At 40.9% G+C, this 20,938-nt stretch overlaps 1 protein-coding gene across 1 annotated transcript in view; it reads right to left on the bottom strand.

Moving 5' to 3' along the window:
* Positions 1 to 20,938, bottom strand: part of fam172a (family with sequence similarity 172 member A) — a 107,230-nt gene that overhangs the window by 21,469 nt on the left and 64,823 nt on the right. Inside the window, exons 9-10 of the mRNA XM_033972189.2 lie at positions 13,917 to 14,033; positions 8,918 to 9,002 (exon numbers count right to left, since the gene is read on the bottom strand). Of these exons, the coding sequence (XP_033828080.1) occupies positions 8,918 to 9,002; positions 13,917 to 14,033 (202 nt within the window). The remainder of the gene's footprint in view (positions 1 to 8,917; positions 9,003 to 13,916; positions 14,034 to 20,938) is intronic.

Below are 20,938 nucleotides of genomic sequence, written 5' to 3'. Positions count from 1 at the left end.
TTCCAGCCTTTTCTCAACACTTTGCACTCATTTAGACATAGAGTGTAACATTTCTATTACAGCAAGCCTCAGGACATGGATTCTGTAACTTTTCACAAAATATTTAGCTTTCCGAGAATCATCTTTCAAAACCCTGAAGGAGCTTGAAGAAAATGAAGAGATATTATGATTTTTGCGTGTTTAGTATTAAACTATAACATGCATAGATCATTAATTTACATTTGGCTAATTGTAACCCGCTATATTCATTTAGAAACTTCTTCAAAACTGATAAACCCTGCCTCGTCATTATGGCATTTCACCTTGACAAACAGATTTACGACATTAAATTTTGAATATCGTCTGAGGAAACTTATAAACACTGTTGTATGTTTGTCTGATACCAAACTCTAAACACTGGTACTACAGCTAGACTAGATCAGTACTGAACCAGAACTAGAGCAGCACCAAACCACATATACGTCAGGACTAAACTGGGCTAAAACTGGGCCTATAATTCCTACGACAGCTAAGCGAGATATGACACCACAGTACCTCAGCACGCATACACACAGACCATCTGCACACACCAACACATGACAGAGCAAATAGGATTACAGTACAGAGGAAGACGAGGCGGATGATCCAAACACCATAATATCATTTCCAAGAAGAGACGTGAATGGGGCAGGGGTGGGCTACGATCAAGGGTTTACCATTGGAGCAGGGCAGGTTTTAATGATCAGGGGTCAGACGTACAGTATACACATGTAATGATGGCCTCTGTGGACAACACCGTTAAGCTTTCATATAAAAAAATATATATTGAAAAGAGGAAAGAAATGTACGGAAAAGTTTATAGTAAGGTTATTTATTGTGTTGTAGAGTAAACTTGTGAGCTGTTAGCCCACGCTGAGTCAAGGTTACAGGTCAGTCTTAAATCAACATTTTATCACAAGGTCAGAAGCACATGTACCAAGTGTCAACAGTAATCAGCCCTTTGAGTAAAACGCTTGAACTCCAATGATTTTTCAAACACTTTCTCATATAAAATCAAATAAAATGTTTCAGTTTACAATCAGGATAAATCACGGATTACCACGTGATTTGTCCACCAATTTAAATGTAAAAGATTACAGATGCACAAGGATTAAAGATCTCACAAGAAACAAGCATTAAAATATGACGACAGAAGAAAACATGTAAAAAGAAAACAGATTTAACACATGTACAAACAGAAAGACTAAAACATGTGTTTCAAATAGAATATATGAAAGGAAAAAAGAGATAAAGTCACCCACAGAGCATGAAGATGTGAGTACACATCCTGTGGTATACCTAAGTGGTGATGGCCCTGAGTATTCCAGATGATCTAATAGGAGCACATTCACAGCAGCCCTCAGGAGCCAGTCTGACATGTGACTGACTATGACACTTCAAGGTCAAAGGTCAATACAGATTTCAGCAAATCTGAACAGGCACGGCATGAGCTTATATTCAGCCAGGGAGGGGCATGGCTTGGCCTCCAACCCTTTCCTGCTAAGTCCCTTGAAGTTTTTTACCCTGACCTAGACTTGACTCCTTATGAGGGATGTTAGCTATACTAATTACTGCCTGATAGCAGCCTGGTGCCAAATGCAATTCACTTCCCCTCAGCTCTACTAGACAGAGCTCGATTGGCTGGTGCCAACCCCTCTTAGTGTTTTCTACATAATGTACTGGACCCCACCTTTCCCTCTTTGGGAGGCAATCTTTCCTTTTGTTTAGGGGTTTGTTATCTGACCACATGTTGTTCACGGGGCAAGGTTGGGACCAAGGGAGTATTTTCTGAAGGTCAGCAGGCATGCAGCCGAGAAGAAGAAAGCATTTCATAATCCAAACAAAAGGGGATTAAAATGGAGTCAAAGATGGATTTGCAACTGGCACTGACCTCTCCTCTTTACATATAAAGGTTTAGGATAATGCCTCCCCTTCTATAGGCAAAAATAGACAGTTATTTGACCACAAAACCCTTTCAAAAGGGTAAACAAGCGCACTGTAGTCTGCACCTGGAGCCTGCACGGCCATACCAACACCAGCCAGTGTCCAAGGTTCATGTCTTTGTCCTGGTTCTATAAACTCCTTCTACTTGCTCCAAATGCTTGTCAGTTCTGGGAAATTCCGGGTGGCCAGGCTTGTCAGTCATTATCAACAGCGAGTGGACAAATTGGTGTGTATCAGTGTGTGTACATGTGTAGGACAATCTGGGAACATGCCTGAATCTGTGATCATGGATGCAGTGCGTGTGTTTACGTGTGCGCGTCTCTACAAGCGGCCTGTCCTTTGTTGATTAGATAGGAGGCGGACATACCAGCTGACCAGCATACAAGCTCAGAGGCCGGAGAGCTGAAGTGCTGTTTTTCCATTGGCTCTGTAGTTTAGCCCTGAGAGGCTAACAGAGGTGATAACCAGTGTGTCTCTAGGTCAACATGATAACAGCCAAGCACACAACATTCTTCTTCATGGGAGCCAACTCTTGCACGCTGGAGGTGTGTGCACATCTTCAAATATCATAACATTACAAAAGAGGGTCAAAGGGAAACGACTGCTTGGTATGAATACAACAGCTAGAGGTCAAGGCAAGATATTCACTTCTATTACTCAATGTGTTGTCACTAACAAATGAAAATGTATAAAATATGTTTTATACATCATAACAGTGCTGGTTACAAATCTTCAGTCACATTCCTCTTCACACTTCAAACTTCACGTAATTCCTCAGCACAGATGTTTTGGCTCATTCTAAATAAATACTGTCTGATGCTGGAGGTTTAAGGTCTAAAACTGATACGACAAAAATGCAAATATTGCCCGCCTACGTTCTATTTTGGTAAATGACATGCGCTTTGACTTTGCGCCTGTCAATTCGATCTCTAAAAGTCAAGTGACCCAGGGAGCAAAGGTGGTTTGAGTGCTGTCCCGGAGCAGTGACAGGCCAAGGCGGTTAAGCGTTGGTGGATAAACAAGTGAAGTAAGGTGGCAGCGCTGAGGATTAACAGCCATAGCATCAGTGAAGGATCTGTGCAGTCCATCTCATTACTCCCAGGTACAATATGCACAACAACTCCCTAAGCACTTTATAATTGCTGCTTCCCTTCCCATAAACCAGCTGTGTTTACTACTCCCTTTATTCCTCCGTGCTATCACTTCGAGAGGGAAAAAAAAAAAAAAAAAAAACTCCCTCTAATTGCCACATTTCTCTAATACCATAAACACACATTGGTCTGACCAGTTATTTGTGGACTGTGTTTGTTTATTTATTTATTTATTTTTATTTGTGTGAGTAGAGCAAGGATCCAAGGTCACTGAAGCATGTTAATATTTCATGGATCGTTTAAAAGATCCACTACAGTTGGAATTAGTGAATAAAATGTCATTGTTCATTATAGCATTTATAAACATTTTCATACCCAAGAGAGCTGTATATACTGCCTCTGGGGTTTATGCAATAGACACAATTATATATGAAAATTATACCAATTATCTTGGATTTTCAATGGTATGGTTCTGCTGTGGCTTGTTGGATTAAATCTGGAGGCAAAAACCCAGACTGTGTGTTAATAGTATCCTGCCATTGACAATTTAGTATTTGATTTTGTTTTGTATTTATTTACTCTTTTGTGTAATCATTGATTTTCAAATTTCATAGTTTGATATTGTCACTGTAGCCAGCATCAGAACGTGTTACAAGCTGGTTTGTACATTGCTTTCTCTAAGTAGTTTGCCACATGCCGAGGTCAGGGGTAAAGGCTGGGCGGATTAGAGCCTATATCAACTCAATGAGAAGAGGCCATATGGGCAAATGAGATCCATGTCCATGAAGCACTAATCTGGGGATGCCCTCTGAGTGACCAGGGATGGACACAACCTACAGCAGCTAAGAGGCTTGGGAATTCAACAGCAAGCCCGAGGTCCGCGGCACTACTGTAGCCTGTACGTTAGCTTGTACGTTAGCTCCCCCATCTGACCCTGGCAACACAGAAGAAGGCAAGAGTCGATACCAGAGCAACAAAGCCGGTTAAAACATGATCTGACTGAAATATCTGCTAGCACAAACGGAATGATTACAAACTGAGCCAAACAGTTTTGACAAAAAAAATCATAGAAACATGTAGCTTATGATAGAATAGAGGACACAAAGAAAGAACAAGAATAAATACAGTACATATTAGTAGAACAGGGTCCATCTTTGGGCATAAACATGTTTCTGAAATATCATATACTAAAATTCCAAATGTGATTAAAGGTAAATTACTTTTGCAGGAGGAGAAAAATATATGGAGTTATTAAAGGAGTGTGGAGTGAAATGCTGTGTTTTGCCACTGGCGAAGCATGGCTGCATAGAAAGAAGAAAAGAAGTCAAACAGGAAGGCGGGGGGTATTTATTACAGATTGCGTTCTTGTGATTGGTTGCGTGGTGGGTAGTGGAAGGACAAATGGACAAATCTGTGGAGCTAATAAGAGTGAATACTGAACAGCCCTCATGGGCAAATCTGGTACTAAGATGATAATAAGATTATAAAAGCCTACTATATTGCAGCAAATTGTATAAGTGTTTCATTGAACCTTGTTGAACTTTCATTTATGCATGCAGACGCTTTCCCTTTTTTCTCTTCGCGTTTCCTTTTACCAGCCTACAGTAAAGATTTTTTTTTAGAAAGTGAAAATGACTAAAAAAAAGAAAAGAAAAAACCCAGAAAGCCTCCTGCGCAGAGTTTACCAGTTGAGGGGTGAACTGCAGATCACACACAGAGCTTACCGGGCCGACCTCTAGTTAACATAATCACAATGGCCTCACAGATAATTCATGGTGACTCTATGGGAGATGTGATTATAAGCACGTCACACCTTGTCAACTCCTTTCACAGATGCACATATCACATGACGCGTACACACAGAATCATGTTGAGATTAAACGTCTCTTTTTATGGGTTGACCAAATACACTGTGATATTTCTAAACCATTCTATCACATCAGGCTTTCTAAAAATGCCTTAAACTCTCTGTCACATCAAAGAGCGGATAATGAACAAGTTTGACAGAGTTGTAAATGGTGTGGTTGATGTTGATCATGTTCATTTTGTCAGTTGCTAATAGTGAAAGCTTTGTCTTCAGCTAGACCAGACGCGTGTCTATTGACTTTGTTGACGTATCTTTCTAATCTGGGAGAAGATACAAGCCAAGAGCCACAACGGATCAATAAACAAGGACGGTCCCCTACAAGTGTGGCAAAGAATAGCTTCAAAGTGGTCAAGAGAGAGGGAGGAAAACAATTGTCAGGTCATCACGGGACATCACATGAACCAGGCATACTGTATCTATGCAAAGATACGTGAAAAAAAAAGCCTCACCTCGTTCTAACTGTAGAAGGGACTAAAATTAGGGAATTAAATTACATATCTATACCTTATGAAACTCACGTAATAGCATTTGAAGCTGCTATGGCGTGAGATTTTGTTGCTAGGTTACCACGCTATGCAGATTGCTGGTTTGTAAAAGTAAAATTATATATATATGAACTATTTCGTCGAAACTTAACCAAAAACGGCCCAATTAGTTTCTGTTATATTGAATTTCTCTGCCACAAATGTTACTGGGGCAGCGAGCCTAGGTCAGATGTGTTATAGTCTGGTTTACCACATTTTTCCGGTCCATTTCCTGTGACACTATTTATTTAGTCTATCAAAACACTAGAACACACATGTAAAAACACCAACGCAAACACACAGACTAGGTTTTTATGTCATCTTCCAACAAGCTGGTGGACATCCACAAGCCCAAGCTGAATAAATAGTGGTTGGAATGGGGCGAGGTTAGTTTGAGTGCAGTTTCCTCTCAGAGTGAACTTGAATGAGTGGGCTGGTCTGTGGTGAATGGGTGCCGACAGATAGAGATGTCTCACGGTCAACGGTGCATAGATCATTGAGGTAAAGGTTTCGATCTGGTCCAGTGGTTTTCAAACTGGGAAATCGGCATCTCTAGTGTTTTTACAAGCTTATAGTGTTAAAAGTGTAGCATATAGATAGTCTGAGATAGTTATTATGTAGTTATTTGACTCATCTTTTTATAAAAATGGTGCTGTACTTGATTTTTGCTGTCTTAAAAATGTCAAAAACTGAAATAGTTGGTTCTCTTTATAACATGGTTGACCTGGTTTTGGTTTTGTCAACAATTAGCGAAATTTATTACAATTTCCTGTCAAGACAAATATGTTCTGAGACTGAGTTTTGTGTGAATAGTTTGAGAATCTGTGGTCAGACCTATAGTAGTAAATCACCACAATGCTAATGTGCTTTCTTGATATATTAATAACCTTCAGCCACGGAAGGATGAGCCTTGGGTAAGGAAGAAAGGAGGCGTGACCTCTCAAGTCCTTGCGCACAAATGATTTCTCTGTGCTATTTAAAGATTGCATCATTTTTTAGCCAAATCTCTGCCATTTTATTAAAAGGTACAAGAACAATGAACAATAGTCTCCAGTGTAATTGCATGATGCCCGCTGTAAAAAGCCAAATCAAAATATTGCACAAAGCAGTAGTAGTGTTTATATTGAGAAGTCTTTTTCAACAATCCATTAGAGATAATTACATCCTTGTGTTGGGTTGCTTGTACCAGAGCAGGGTGGGTAATTAAACCACAGGTAAGACATTAACTTACTTTTGTTAGTCATTAATCAGTGTTTACCTTCAGAGGGCTCTACCATTGTAATTAATAATCAGCTTGGACAATGAGTAATCACCTAAGACCAAGTCTGTTGCGCATGCGTGTGCCTATACTGTCCTCCAAAAAAGGAGCATCTCCACTGGTCACTCATTTTCTTTATTTCTAAACAAGCTGAATGCAAAGTATCAAATCCAAACTACATTTTTGTAAATAAATAGTATATGTTCAAATGCATCTGGTAGGACCATATAGAACCCCCACCCATCATCAAATTTGTTAATTCATTCCTTTGTTAGCTTCAGAGCTACTTTAACACATGCACATACACACAAAAGGTTTCAAAGTCAGATGGGTTCTACACTATCTGCATAGTTAGTCCTCATGTTGCGCAAAATGCGAGAGTTGACCTTCATTGAGAAACAAATGCAGACAAAAAGCAGATTAGAGTAAAAAGACAGATCTGGGCCAGTCAAAAGGAAAAGACTGGGATATTTGACACCACATTCAAATGGCAGAACCCTTTTACTTAGTTCTGTCATGCAACAATAAGAGCTTCACTTCTTCCTCGTCCCAGCATAAAAAGCACAAGGAATTGGGATAAACTCTGACTATGGGTTGGGATCCTCCATGTGAAACACGTATATACCATATACCATATATATTTATGTGTGTGTGTGTGTAACACACACATATACATACACATATATACATATATAAACAAATATAAAGTTGCCGGTGGGACTGCGTGGAATGTACGTATGTATGGTAGCTATGGTCTAAATGGGATGTATCGGCATATGTCAAAGTTGCAATAGGATTATGAGGCCTGCCTTCTTTTGTAAAGCAGAGAAAAATACTTGGCATATGTGCACACAACACTACCATAACAATAGCTACTGTGACAACATCAGCCATGGCAGAGGAAGAAGAGGAGGCTGTTGGAGCTGTGTGTGAGTTGATTGAAGCTTCTGGCCATGATGTCCTGACAGCCTTCCCCTCAACCTTTCCTCCACCTCCTCACCTCTGTGGCGCTCTGCTGTGCCCCACACCACAATGGTGCTGCCTGTGAACCTGCTAGTCTGCCAAGGACACAAAGATGACCGCGTCAACCTTTGACATCTGAGGCTGCCACCAAAAGACCAGAGACAAGCTGAGTTGGCAGCTCTGTTAACATGCCACAAACTCACATCTTTTCAGCTTGGTTCAAATAGTAAAAGTCAATAGAGCACAAGTCAATAGTTCAAACATACAGATGGACACTGTGTCAGACAGGTCAGTGTCGGAACAATGATAGGCATACCCGCAGTTTCAAAAGTGAGCCCCAATAGCTTGGCTCAAAGGTTACTGTCTTTTAGAGCTACACCAGATATATCAAACTTCAAGAAAAAATGACATTTGAACGAGAAATACTACATAGGTTTAGAAATAAAGGCTAGGTGACATTTCAAGGAGCTGATTCACTGGACGATCTTAAGGCTACCCACCCACACAGCTCTGTGTGGAACACGCTGTTTTAGTGACCACGGAGAGATAGCGATGCTCAGTCTAATGCAGAGCATGTGTCAGTTGACCTATACATTCACCAGGAGATTATTGAGAGGTTACACAGAATACTGCTGATAAAGTAAGGATTTATTTTGTTCAATCAAAGTTTACGTCAACACAGTAAAGAATAAGTGTGAAAGCATACACTCTGTGCATGACTATACTCTGTGTGTCTCTTTAAAAACAACACTGCAATCACAGGCTTTTATCAACGCTCATGTGGAGGATTACAGCTTTCATCCCTAATCCTACATTAAGAACACATTCTCATGATGCAGTGACATCACAGAGACCAGTCCACTACAGAGAGGGCACAGGGACAGTGCCAAACACTGCAGGAGAGGATTCAGGAACACAGGACACAGAGCAAATGAAAAAACAAAAAAAAAAAAAAAAAAACATAACACATAACAAACTGCATGCATGTCTATAGACATTTGTCATTTCCTTAGATTAATATTTATAGACAATTCCTGAGTTAACTCATTCAGCCAAAATGTGCACCTATGTAATTCCATTAATGTCAGTCATTTAATATTGCATTTTCACACCAATCAACTACATCCATAATTCTGTTGTACACAATGCTCATGTGCTGATTATTATTGCTTATATGTAACTCTGTGTCATTATGGAACCTTGTTTGTTCCCAAATAAAGTTCATACAATGAAGAAAAACCCAAATTGTTACCTGCAGAGACTCGGGGACAGTCTGGCAACATGGAGTCCAGTGGCGTGTCCAGTGGTTCTGGACTTGACACCCAGTTACAGCAGCTCTGTGAAAAACATACAATAACATAAGCTACTGATATTTTATATTACAGATAATACATTTTAAAATATGGTAAAACTGAAGATGATTTGGAAGACAGTACAGACAGTATAGAACTCAGAAAAACTGTGCACGGAATCCTGGGCGGCCGACAGAAACGAGCAATTAAGAGCCCTGTGACATGTTGCTTGGACAGCTTGGCGTTTGTTTGCGGTGCGGAGCTGAGGCCTTCTACCACAGTGGATGAGTGGGCGCCCTGGGGGAGGGTGTCTGCCCAGCTTGCTGACCCATAACCTCCTGCAAACACCCCTTGTTCTCTCAAGCCTCTGCGGTTGACAACTCCACTGTCAGAAAAAAGGGAATACCTCTTCATCCGTTTTTTGTTGTCTTCATTTCCTGTCGTATCTAAGACTTGATACACGTATCACCGAGGAACTGCTTAACATGAAGGTACAAACATGCATTTTTTTAGTTTGTTATGGCTAAAATGGCTTATGACAACATATCAAAGAGTGTTTTTTTTTTTTTTCTTTTTTTTTTTTCCTTGACCGTGCACTGGCCATTGGTATTCTGAAGCTTGGTAAGTCTAGAACAAAAACAAGTGAGAAGAGGGAGGACAGAGGTGGGCTGAGAAGGCATGCTTGGAGAAGACGTTCCACAGATAAGATAAAAGTTCAATAGAAGAAAGAGAAAATGTAAAGAGATTAGAATGTGCAGCTGGCGTCCTTCTGAATCACTGCTTATCTGCCCTTGTTTACTTTTGCCTGGCCCCTTGACAGCCATTACAGTGTGCCGCATGCTTATGGGTGCATGTGTGTTTGGCTCAATGATTGCGTTGCAGGGGGTCCTCTAGCAAGATGTGAACCCTCCAGATATGAAAACACCAAATAATGCCTTTGTACTTTTTGCCCTCAGCAACCCAAACTCGCAAACACAGAACATGATAATGAGATGATATATCCAAAATACATGAGTAGAAAGAGGACTAAATGAGTTTTTTTTTTTTTTCCTGAACATTATACAGGTCTTTGATAAGAACTATGTTGGAAAGAGAATTGTTGAGTGAGGAGGAGGGTTGGAAACAGAGATGTCAATTGTGAAAATGGTTTTCCTTTTCCATGCCCTATGTTATTCTTTGAGACAGGTCTCTAGGGTACAGTGTTGTAGCAGCGCAGAGCAGTATAGGGCTCATTGACTGCTGTATCAAGTTTCTCATTGTTTCTCCTTTAATTCATTCAGTGTGTCTAAAGGAAGATGTCAGCCTGACTCTGAGGCAGCAGGCTCAGGGCGGCTGGAGAGATGTGAAGGAGTCTTTCAAAAGGCCCTCCCCCTTCACCTTCCCTCAAAACCACCAATAGAGGGATGGCAGTAGTGGCTTGAATAGATTTGTCAAGGCAACAACACATATACACACACACACACACATGCACGCTAAAACAGCACACACACACTCTGCACACACCGCTCCGGAGCTGTGGGAGACCACAGGCAGAACAGCAGTGGTACAAGGGCGGGCCTGCTGAGTGGGATTAGAGCGGGCGACAAGACAAAAGGATGGCACATAGCATCGGGCTGCCTCTGACGGATAGCATCGTCATTTCAAGCCTGTGTCTGTCCATCAGTGCCACCTCTGAAGTACGGCAAGAAAGAAACCAACACGTAAACACATTTAACTCTTATGATACATGTAGATGGCAGTGCCTATCTCACATCACCTACGCCACAAAAGAACCTTTAATATCGCAGAGATAGGTGATAAAGGTAATGACGAGGATAATAGCAGAGCCACTATCTCTGTATTTTAGGGGGAATGCTTTTAAGGTTATGGCTGCACTTATGTTACCTAAATGCACACACTGACACTGTAATGGTGGCCAAATGTACCACTGAAAGTAAGATGTCAAGGTCCAAGAACTTCTAATATCTACTGCTGGAGAGACGCTCTTTAAAAGATCTATAAAAGAAAAAAGTCACTTAAGTGTATGGCTTTTACTCCAAATAATTTCTATCAACAAATACTCGGTGTTGGATGATCTAACTCAACTTTTTTCTCAATGCCATCATCTCAAAGTGAAAATCTTCAAATCTCAAAAATACAACTCTGGATTCATTCAAATGTAAAATCTATTCCATTTTCTTCCCGACAAACCCACCAAACTGAGTCCAGTGATTCAAAGTGAGTGTAACCATAACACACATGACAGCCCGCAACTTAACTTCTCAGAAACTCGTCCCAAGTATCCTGCCTCGTGCTTCCCAGAGTGCGCCCGGCTCCCTCCCTGCTCCCTCCAGTCGCTGTATAAACTCTATGGATTAGGATGGTTTATTCATGACTGTAGTGTACCCGGTGTATGTGTGTGTGTGTGCGTGTGTGTGAGCTCTAGGCAGGCCACTAGAGTGTGACAGCAGGCCAGCACAGTGACAGGAGACACCTTGGAGACTGTGACAGGCTGCCAGCTGTACACCATCATTGGCATTTCTCTCTTTCACTCACTTCTTCTCCATGCTACTCATCTATCCTCCAGAAACATCTCTTCATCTCCACTCCTCCCATCTGTATTCCCACTATTCATAAGCTACCTGTCTTTTTGTCTTCCACACCTTCCCTTTATGCTACCTTGGCAGCGGGTGGGAATTTCAATAATTGATAGTTCCTCATACTTTATATTTTGCCGATTTCCTTCCCATTCTCAGTCATGGTGGCATCCATCTTGTTTGCCTTTGCCCGTACCCTCTCCATCCTCTCCACATCTAGCTATATAATTTCTCTAGGGCGTGAAGCAGGTCACTCCTGTTGTGACCTATTTGGCCTATATAACAAGGCCCAGCAGGCAGTGATCTCTGAACCCTATCCAATGCCTTTTACTATCCACTCCTCCTTGGTCTGTCCCACCATCATATGACCTCCTGAACTTTGAAGTAAGAGAATTATCTGTACAGAATGGCGCGATGGAATGCCAAAGCACACCGCCTTCTCATGCATGCAGTCAAATGGGTATGTATATTCTTTCACATAGGGATCCGTTTTGATTGCACAGTTAGCCGTTTTTCATACTAGGAAGAGAGTTAGACAGTTTGGAATGGGTGTGTTTTTTAATTCTGTCTCTCAAGGACATGCAGGGAGTGGGACATTAAAAGGTGTTACCAACGTCTATCCGTATTGAGCCAACAGAATCGTGAAGCATCGTTGAATTTGAGTTACCCTAATGTTAAACCAGTGGAGATTTTAAGCTGTTAAGCACTAAATGTGGCATTCATTCAAAAGTGTTCACACATACGCAGTGATACATGCATTTACCAGTAGTATTGACCTCTTTTGCTTTCATTTTTTATGTTTTTGGCTAAGGCATATCCATGAATGTTTTGTAGTTGTTGCTGCACCAAGGCAGAGTCCATTTTTGTGGGTTGATCTAATTCTATAGGTGACACGTACAATATTTTTGCATAATAAAAAAGAGACATACAACAATAGGGTATTTAATTCTACAGACAAATAGCTCAATGTGGGACAAGGTTGCAACTACACCTTAATAACCATCTACATCATAACATATTGTTTCCAGACAGTTAAAAATATTGAAGGACTCAGAGTTTATAATAGATTTATTGTGCTGGGTTTTCATAATGAATATTGTATCTTTTATAAATATATGTAAAACTGAATTAAAAACAACGCAAGGAGAAACAGACCAGTGCAACCTTGAATGCACAGTCAAATAACATACCCACATATCCACAGACAAGCAAGACACCTGAGAGTAAAAACGAAATACAGCTCGGCAAAATGGGAGATGACAGAAATATTACAAACAAAAGGCTAGGGATATAAAGTAGGATGTAATACAAATAAAGAGTGTGTGCATGTGTGTGTGTGACATTTGCATCCCTGGCTCTGAAGCTGCTCTGGTCTGGGCTAGTCCTCATCTGTATGTGCATACTGAGTGAGCCCAGGTGCAGCGGATGGCGCAGAGGTCACACCAGAAAGGGCAAGTCCTAAAATGAAGCTAACACAAATGCACATGTGCGCGTGCATTCGATCTCACACGCTTAAACGCTAGCACATCAACACACGGCGCCGCTCTTAAGATGTATGCACGCCCGGCCACAGACACATCGTAGTTCTTTAACTGTCTAAGTTATTCATTGACATGCACCGGGGAAAAAAAAGAACAAAAAATAGGTTTTCTAATACTGGCAAGATAGCGTTTTAAAAGTCGAGTATCAAATGGGATAAATAAAATAGAGATTATCGCAGTATTAATTCAATGTCCATGTATTTTTATATCAGTACACAAACCGGGATATGGGCGTGTACGCGTTAGGAGGGGCTTTTGACATAAACCATTTGGTAAATCAATGTGCAATTTGGTGCCAGACAAAAGATCATTTGCTTTGCCACGACAAAAGAAAAAGGTGAAACCATTCAGGCATTAGGGGTTTGAGATGACGACAGCCTTGTAACTTTGGGTTTGAGACAGAATATCGCCAATTTCATTTACAATTACATGCACATTGAAGCACATGTATGTTTTGTAGAAGGAAAAGCGAAAAAAAAATAACTGTTAAAATGAACGGTTGGTAAAAATGGTAAATGGTAAAATTTTTATACAGCGCCTTTCCACCTTTAAGTCCCACAAAACGCTTTACATCAAGGAACCACTCGCACCGTCAACCTGTGGGTCAGTAGATCTAACCGCTCAACCAATGATATTTAAGTCGATAGTGGGATTCGAACCGTCAACCTTCAGATCAGTGGAGAAATGCTCTAGCGACTAAGCCAATGTCGCTTTGTCGCCTGGTTAACATCTTAAAATATGTCTTTATATCATGCAATGCCTCGTTTTACAATTTTATGGTTAAGATATCAGTTTTATCTTTCCCAATTAAAAAAAAAGAATGGTATCTTGGCATTATTCACCTGCTGCATCCAGTCCTGCGTGCTTTTAGTCGTCTCTTGTAACCAGATGCTGTGAGCTGAGTCAGTCAGGGCCACAGCGCACACCTTGTTTTTCACTTCGGCCTCTCTCTGGTTCATCTGCAACGAGAACAAGTGCTTTTTTACGAACATGACACATCAGAAAAATGACATTATAAGACAGTAATCACTATCTGTTTGGGAAGGTTATCTGTTAATAATACCATTGTAACTTGCTGCAACTCTGACCCAGCTGTAGTGATTCAGTCCGCTGTATACCGTAATGTTATAGTGAAATATGAAAGAGCTGTACCACCAAAGAGTGCCCTTGTCACGTTGTGTGAAAATGTCCTTTCCGGCTCACGTTCAAACACCTTGGTCCCCCTGCTTAATACCCTCTCCCTTCACATGTCAGACGCATGTGAATGTGAATCTTCTTATTCCCTTCTGAATGTCAATGCCAGGGAAAATGTCACACAAAGGACTTGTTACCACACTACAATAGACTTCCCACACTGCTGGTCTCACCCCTAGAGTACTGCAGCCAGGCCTTGGGAGCGAGCATTTCAACTCCTTTTAAGCTTTAAGATAAAACTGGGAAGAATAGGGAACAGGATTTACAACAATGGCTGAACAATCACTTGGGGGAAGAGTGTGGATAGTCGTAGACGTTGGTAGGAGGCACAGGGCTATTAATTGATAAATTGATAAAGTAGAAGGTTGGCAGTTGGACATAAGGTAGAAAAGGTCCATGTGTCAAAGATTCTATAATTGGATGATAGTGATTTGTGGCAGAGAAGTGAAATAGTGAAGTATGTAAGTGTGTAGGCATTTGCTTTGGTTTGGTGCTCACTCAAAGCATTACAGTAAGGGTACACAATTAAAGATTCATTGTATTTTAATATTTTCATTAAAAGATGGTGGTTGGAGATCCAAATTAGTAAAAAAAAAAACAGATAACAGCTAATAGTCTGCAAACTACGTAGCGATGAATGGAATCTAGGATCTCACAGGAGTTTTAAAGGTTCCACTGGTGCCTCTTAGCCAAGTTGGAGATAGTGACTGGTGAAATTATAACCATATAAACACACACAACAAGCAAATAGGCAAACTGCAACATAATCTCACACAGCTGTTCACTTCCTGCACATCTACGACTAGTTAAAGTAACCTTCCTCTGGCACAATGGGGCCTGTGGGAGTAGCAAAGTCACCCTTTTTAAACAGGACGTGTCAGTCAATGTCATGCAACCGAGTCTCATATTCAGGAGCAAACATGCACATTTTTGTAAAGATCCATAGACACAGGTTCTAATAAAATGCCTTAGGTTCAGATGTGCTCTTTCATTTTAACTTTTAACCACTAGAAAAAAAGAAAAAAAAAAAGATCTGGAAGAAGATTGTGGTGGCAATTTGTAACCAAAAAAAACAAAAAACAAAAAAACAACAACTAACTCATGATAATTCCTTTTGACCCTAGTTTATAATATTCCCATTCTAAATCTTGGCCATATCCACCTCAATCCAGTCAAAACCACTATACCACCTTCATTTGCACAATACATTGTAACTGACCTTTCACATGGCCCTCGGTATAGAACAGAGTTTAGCCTTTGAAGCTACTCCTTGCCACAAAGACCGCTAATTGCACCTTTTGTGGGGCATAATCTTGTTTTCGCCACTGGCTCACTGTGGGATATGTGATGGGTGTGAGTTTGTATATAGGTGTGAGCTGTGCGCCTCTATGAACTGAGAAAGGAGGGCATATTAATCATGTTTATTTATCTGGACCAGGACTTGAAATAGTCGACGAGACATAATTTAACAGCATGCTAAGCTAATCTCTGGTTGAGATAAATACTTCATTTCTCTCCTCTCCCTGTGACGCTCTTTTTGCTCGTGACTGCTCCTCTGATGCAACATCTAAACACCGGCAATAATAAAGACAATTATTTAGGCCTTTGATAATTATGTGTCAAAGGCAGCGAATGCCACTAGATAATTGGGCAAAAACTGAATGGTAATCCACAATGGAGTTCCCCATGGGGAAGACGGGCAGCACCGTCCCTAGAAAGAATGCAGAGAAAATAGGGAAAAAACAGGGACAGAAAAGAAAGATGAGAGCTCTTTAAGGGGCCTTGCTCACTGTCAGATAGTCAGTGTGAAAAGCCACAATTATACATGGAGAGAGTGTACGCCAAACAACAGATAGGATGACAACAGATACAAGGAGAATGACTGTGTATCAAGTGAGAATAAAAAAAAAAAAATGAAATAAAATGCATGGTGTTGGTGTGGGAAGTGGGAAAAAACTGTGCAGAGGCCAAAGGGAAGAGGGAGAGAGGAAGAGAGGGCCCCCCGTGATGATGCCAATCAGAAACCGGGCTTATGATGTGGCTACGGAGCGCACTGCCAACAGCCACAGATAATCTAGGACTACCCACTGAGCACTGAAGCACTGCTTAAATATTTGATTGATTAACTGTCCCAACGCTGCCAGAGAGCAAGAGAGGAGCAGCGGAGGAAAAGCCAGGGCAACACAGCACAAATAAACAAACATGGATACAAGTGCATATGGGGACACTAGCCCATAGATCCCAACAGGACAGAACTGGAACAGGAACGTACACGGTATAGTTAGAAATCACATGTAGAAGCTAAGAAAACAAACACACAGTGAAGAATAAACACAGAAAAAGACTTTTAACATGTCATTCTCGTACATATTCAACCTGCAATAATAGTTCTAGTGCTGGCCAATGTTTGAGGGGCCCAAGCCGCAGCACAAATGCCAGGCTGTTTAATGTTATACTGTCCTATCCAATACTGCGCACTAGCCCAAAAAATAAAAATAAAATGAAAAAAAAATAAAATAAATAGTAGTTCCAAACCCAGACAAAAAATTTGGTTTAATTCTGGATTTGTTTTATTTATTGTGAACTGTCCATCCTGTTGTATTCATGGGTCATTTAGCAATCACAAATATCAGATGTTGTTTAGTATTTGAAAAAAAGAAGAGGGAATCCCTGTACAGGCCAGCGCAGCCAATATCCACACAGAAGAAAACAATCCCAGGTCATAATATATTGACAAACAGCGTGCCCATTCTACCCGTTATGTCCGATACACAAACAAACGTGCAGACTCATTCCTGTCGATGGAGGGTCTGTATAAACAATAGGCAGCTGGCTCCACCGCGCTCCGACACCCTCCACAGGAAGAGACAACGCTAGTGCTTCCTGTGGCTTTGAAGTCACAGTCCCAGGTCGCATGTCGGGCCCAGGCTTCCTCTGTCTTAACCGCAGGAAGGAAGCTCTCTCGGGCAGAGGGGTACAATGCCTTGGGGAGGGCCTGCCAGCTATCTATATGTTCAGTCGGTGTCAAGAGTGTAGCGCTGATGAGGTCACGTGTTTTGACTTTACGGATGACTTCAGCAAAAGTCTTTAAAGTGCATTTGACAGATTTACACGTTTTTTCTGTGGGACAGTAGTAATGGCCGTTTGTGAAGAAGAAAAATGCTGATACTTTGAACGTTTATTGAGCAATTTAAAGGTGGTGTCACACATTTGATGGGTCAGATATTAGCGATTGTGTAAATTATATGAGCTTTAGCCTTTGTTTATGTTTTAGTTTGTAGGTAACAGTTCGTGAAATCACCTGCCAGGAAGTAAAATCAATAAACTTTAGCAAAATTGTCAAAGTAGAGTATGATTTTTAATGTTAACTAGTGAAATCTGTAGTCTAAGCTGTCTTTATCTTTAACTATCATCAAGAACAACAACTAAGGACTGGGCTCGTGGTTAACACTCCTGTCTCACAGCAAGAAGATTCCGAGTTTGCCAGTTTCCACCTGCATGCACGGTAGGCGGATCCTCTCTTGAACAAAATCTTGGCTCAAGATTTGCAGGCCGTCAGCAGCACTGGTTGAAGGATAAGCCGTTGGTACATTAGAAATTAGCAGTTTGGGCTCAATGCTGATGTGACAATGAATAAACTGTCTCTAAATAAGTTTCATTAAAAGCAGCAGATACATCCTGAGTCCTACAGTATCCCATCAGCTGTGCCATTACACTCTGACACCCCGCGCTCTCTGGGTTACTCCATTCTCAGTTTGTGTGGTCACATGTCAGGGCGAGAGTGCAAGGCATCGGGTGAAAACGGCAATGACTTCCTCCTCTCTTTCCTCTTTCCTTGAATGCACATGCACGACAGGAGCAAAAGGAAGGTGGCGGGTGGACGCGGCGGGTGAAATTTCAAAGGGGCATTGTTAAACTATATGAGTGACAGGACCGGACACGGGGCAGCGGCAGCGAGTGCATGTGTGCGTATACCTGTCGGAGAACATGCAAACACACAATTATCAGGGCAAGCACAGAGGAAAAGGAAGGCCAATAAATATTTACTGACACAGCATAAGTGGAGAATGGGAGTGCACTGCTGAAACAAAAGGCAGAGGATGGAGTGCGGCGTGCCAGGAAACCACACGGCTGCATGAGCTGAGGCGGCCTGTGCCCATCAGAAAAACAAGGAAGGGAGGGCAGAGGAGACAAGGGACTTTCTGTAGTGGACATTTTTGAACATGTGCACCAAACTGCAATAAAGAATAGTATATACGTTTGTTTTGTTTTACTGTATATAAAGTTTATGTGCTCCTTTCTTTCTACAATACAGCATCATTTATCACCAACAAGTGACAATATCAAAACATATAACACAGTCCCATATATACTTTATATATAATGTTTTTCTTTTTAATAGTGCTCTTAAACTGTTGCATGGGCTATTGGGATAACAGAACAGTGTATATAGAATTGTTTTAATTTTAACTTAACAAAAGAGTGCTCCATAAGTTAAAAAAAGGTCTGTATTGTCTAGTGACAGCAGCAGACATTTTCAGAATGATCATTTCTAATTAGACACATCTTTTAACAATGTAAATTTGCAGCATTGCAGCTAATTAAAGTCTAGTGTTAATTAGACTTCTTAGTTAAAAAAACAGCACATGGTACAGTGGGCGATGTCTTGATTTTCCCAGATCAACTGACCACATTAACTAGCTGCAGTCTGCTGAAATGGAAAAGTTACTGGCCTGTCAGAGACTGTCTGGGCGTCGTTATTTTGAGCCCTTCTGTTTTCTCTTCCTTTCTTTTGGTCTCAAAGTGTTTCTTGTCTTTCTCCTTGTCTCCTAACCCTCCGGCAATGCTGTAATATAGAAACCTAACCTCAATATTTTTTTCCTCGTGGTGCTGGGACTTACTGGCCCATTAAATTTGCCTTCCCATGTGTCAGCTTCCACCATGAAATTTCCTCATAATTAAACTTTCTTAATGATTTATAAGCTATAATAATAGCCATAAGTATTTGAGAACAGGTTAAAGGCACAGCCTCTAAGTGCACGCTGGGGCATACCCTGTTTTAACATAGTTTCGGATGGGTGACTCTAGGCTGGATATGAGGATGGATAGGCACTGGGAGAAGGGGACAGACAGAGGGAGGGGGGAGTAAGAGGGCCTAACAAGGGAGGCAGGAGGAGAGGCTGAGACCTTTGTGTCGTAACTCAGCCTGATCCTGACACGGAGAAGTGAGAGCTGAGCACACACAAACCTCAGACAGACACAGAGCCACGCACACGCAGAGAAGACATACGCAGGCACACAGAGGCCACGGGACGGGCTGGACGAGCAGCAGGCACACTCGAATCTGTGGGCAGAGGGAGCAGGGACGGGCCTCTGCAGCCAAATATTAACACAGAAAACTCACAGTTAATTCGTTATACATCCATTAAAATAAATGATTAGAAAATAGTCAATTCATTTGAAAGTTAGCCTTTGACATATACACTTGCATCAGCGCACAGCCGTGTGATGAGCACAAAGTGAGCACATGATCTTGTGGGCACACAGACCCGACACACACAGATGTTTGCTCTTTGCTGCCTCTCTGACGGAGCGGCTGATATGATTGCCACTTAGGAAATCAGTGTGTTTTCACACCACTCTCAGCTCTGCCAAAGCTAATGTGTTAAATATCCATCGGGTACTGCTGTCCATCGCCGGGACTACACACTGCCTTGGGGGCTGATAAACACTCATTTCTTGTACTAACAGAGATCACAGTTGGCAGCCCAGCCAAAAAATCTAAATTGGGGTGCAGTGTGAAAATTTAAACATGCTATGATGTGGAATTTTCACCAAATTCTTCTAAATTTGGTGTTAGGAGACTTACTTAAATTAGAAATTGTAATACTTATCACCTTCTGAGAGATGAAGTTGTGCTGTAGAAATGGACTACTTTAGTTACTAATTTGCTTTTGTGAAGCTCAAATCAACACATGAATCCCAGCTATTTTAAGTGTTTTGAAAAGGTGTAGACTGCTAATGACAAAATCTAAATATCTCAGGAGAGTATTTTTCACCTTAGCTGTGAATGTGAAAACAGGAAGAAAGCAAAATGAAACCCAAAACATAGTGATTGCTGGTGTGTTTACTGGTAACGTCCAGGACCACTTGACCTTTGCCTGAGAAGCCACGCACGGACAACTCGGGGAAAAAGTTTGGGGAAAGAGGAGCGGGAAAGAGCAGAAAAAGACAGGCCTAATGAATATAACCAAGACAGCAAAAAATACCTCAAGCTCTTTGTAGGTCCAAACTTTTTGAGCAAACAAAAAAATAATAGTTAAGGCTTCAGGCAATAAAGAGATAAAATACAAAATGAAATATAAAAAATAAATAAATAAATGAATGAGTGCAAATGTTGGGCAAAATTGGAAGATGCTATTTATATATATATATATATATATATATATATATATATATATATATATATATATATATATATAAAATATTAATAATTAATGTTTTTATTTTTTTTATTTCTTAAAACAATCCATTTGTTTAGGTGTTGCAAATTGAATAGATTTAAAATGTACTGTAGCACGGATCCCAGGAAGACTTAGGAAGGAAGCTATAGGAGCTTCTAACTAAATAACTAAATAAATAAATAAATAAAATGTGCATAAAACAAAAC

This window comes from Periophthalmus magnuspinnatus, chromosome 9 (assembly GCF_009829125.3).
Source record: "Periophthalmus magnuspinnatus isolate fPerMag1 chromosome 9, fPerMag1.2.pri, whole genome shotgun sequence".
In the NCBI taxonomy this organism is placed as follows: Eukaryota; Metazoa; Chordata; class Actinopteri; order Gobiiformes; family Gobiidae; genus Periophthalmus; species Periophthalmus magnuspinnatus.
This window is presented reverse-complemented; position numbering and strand designations above follow the sequence as displayed.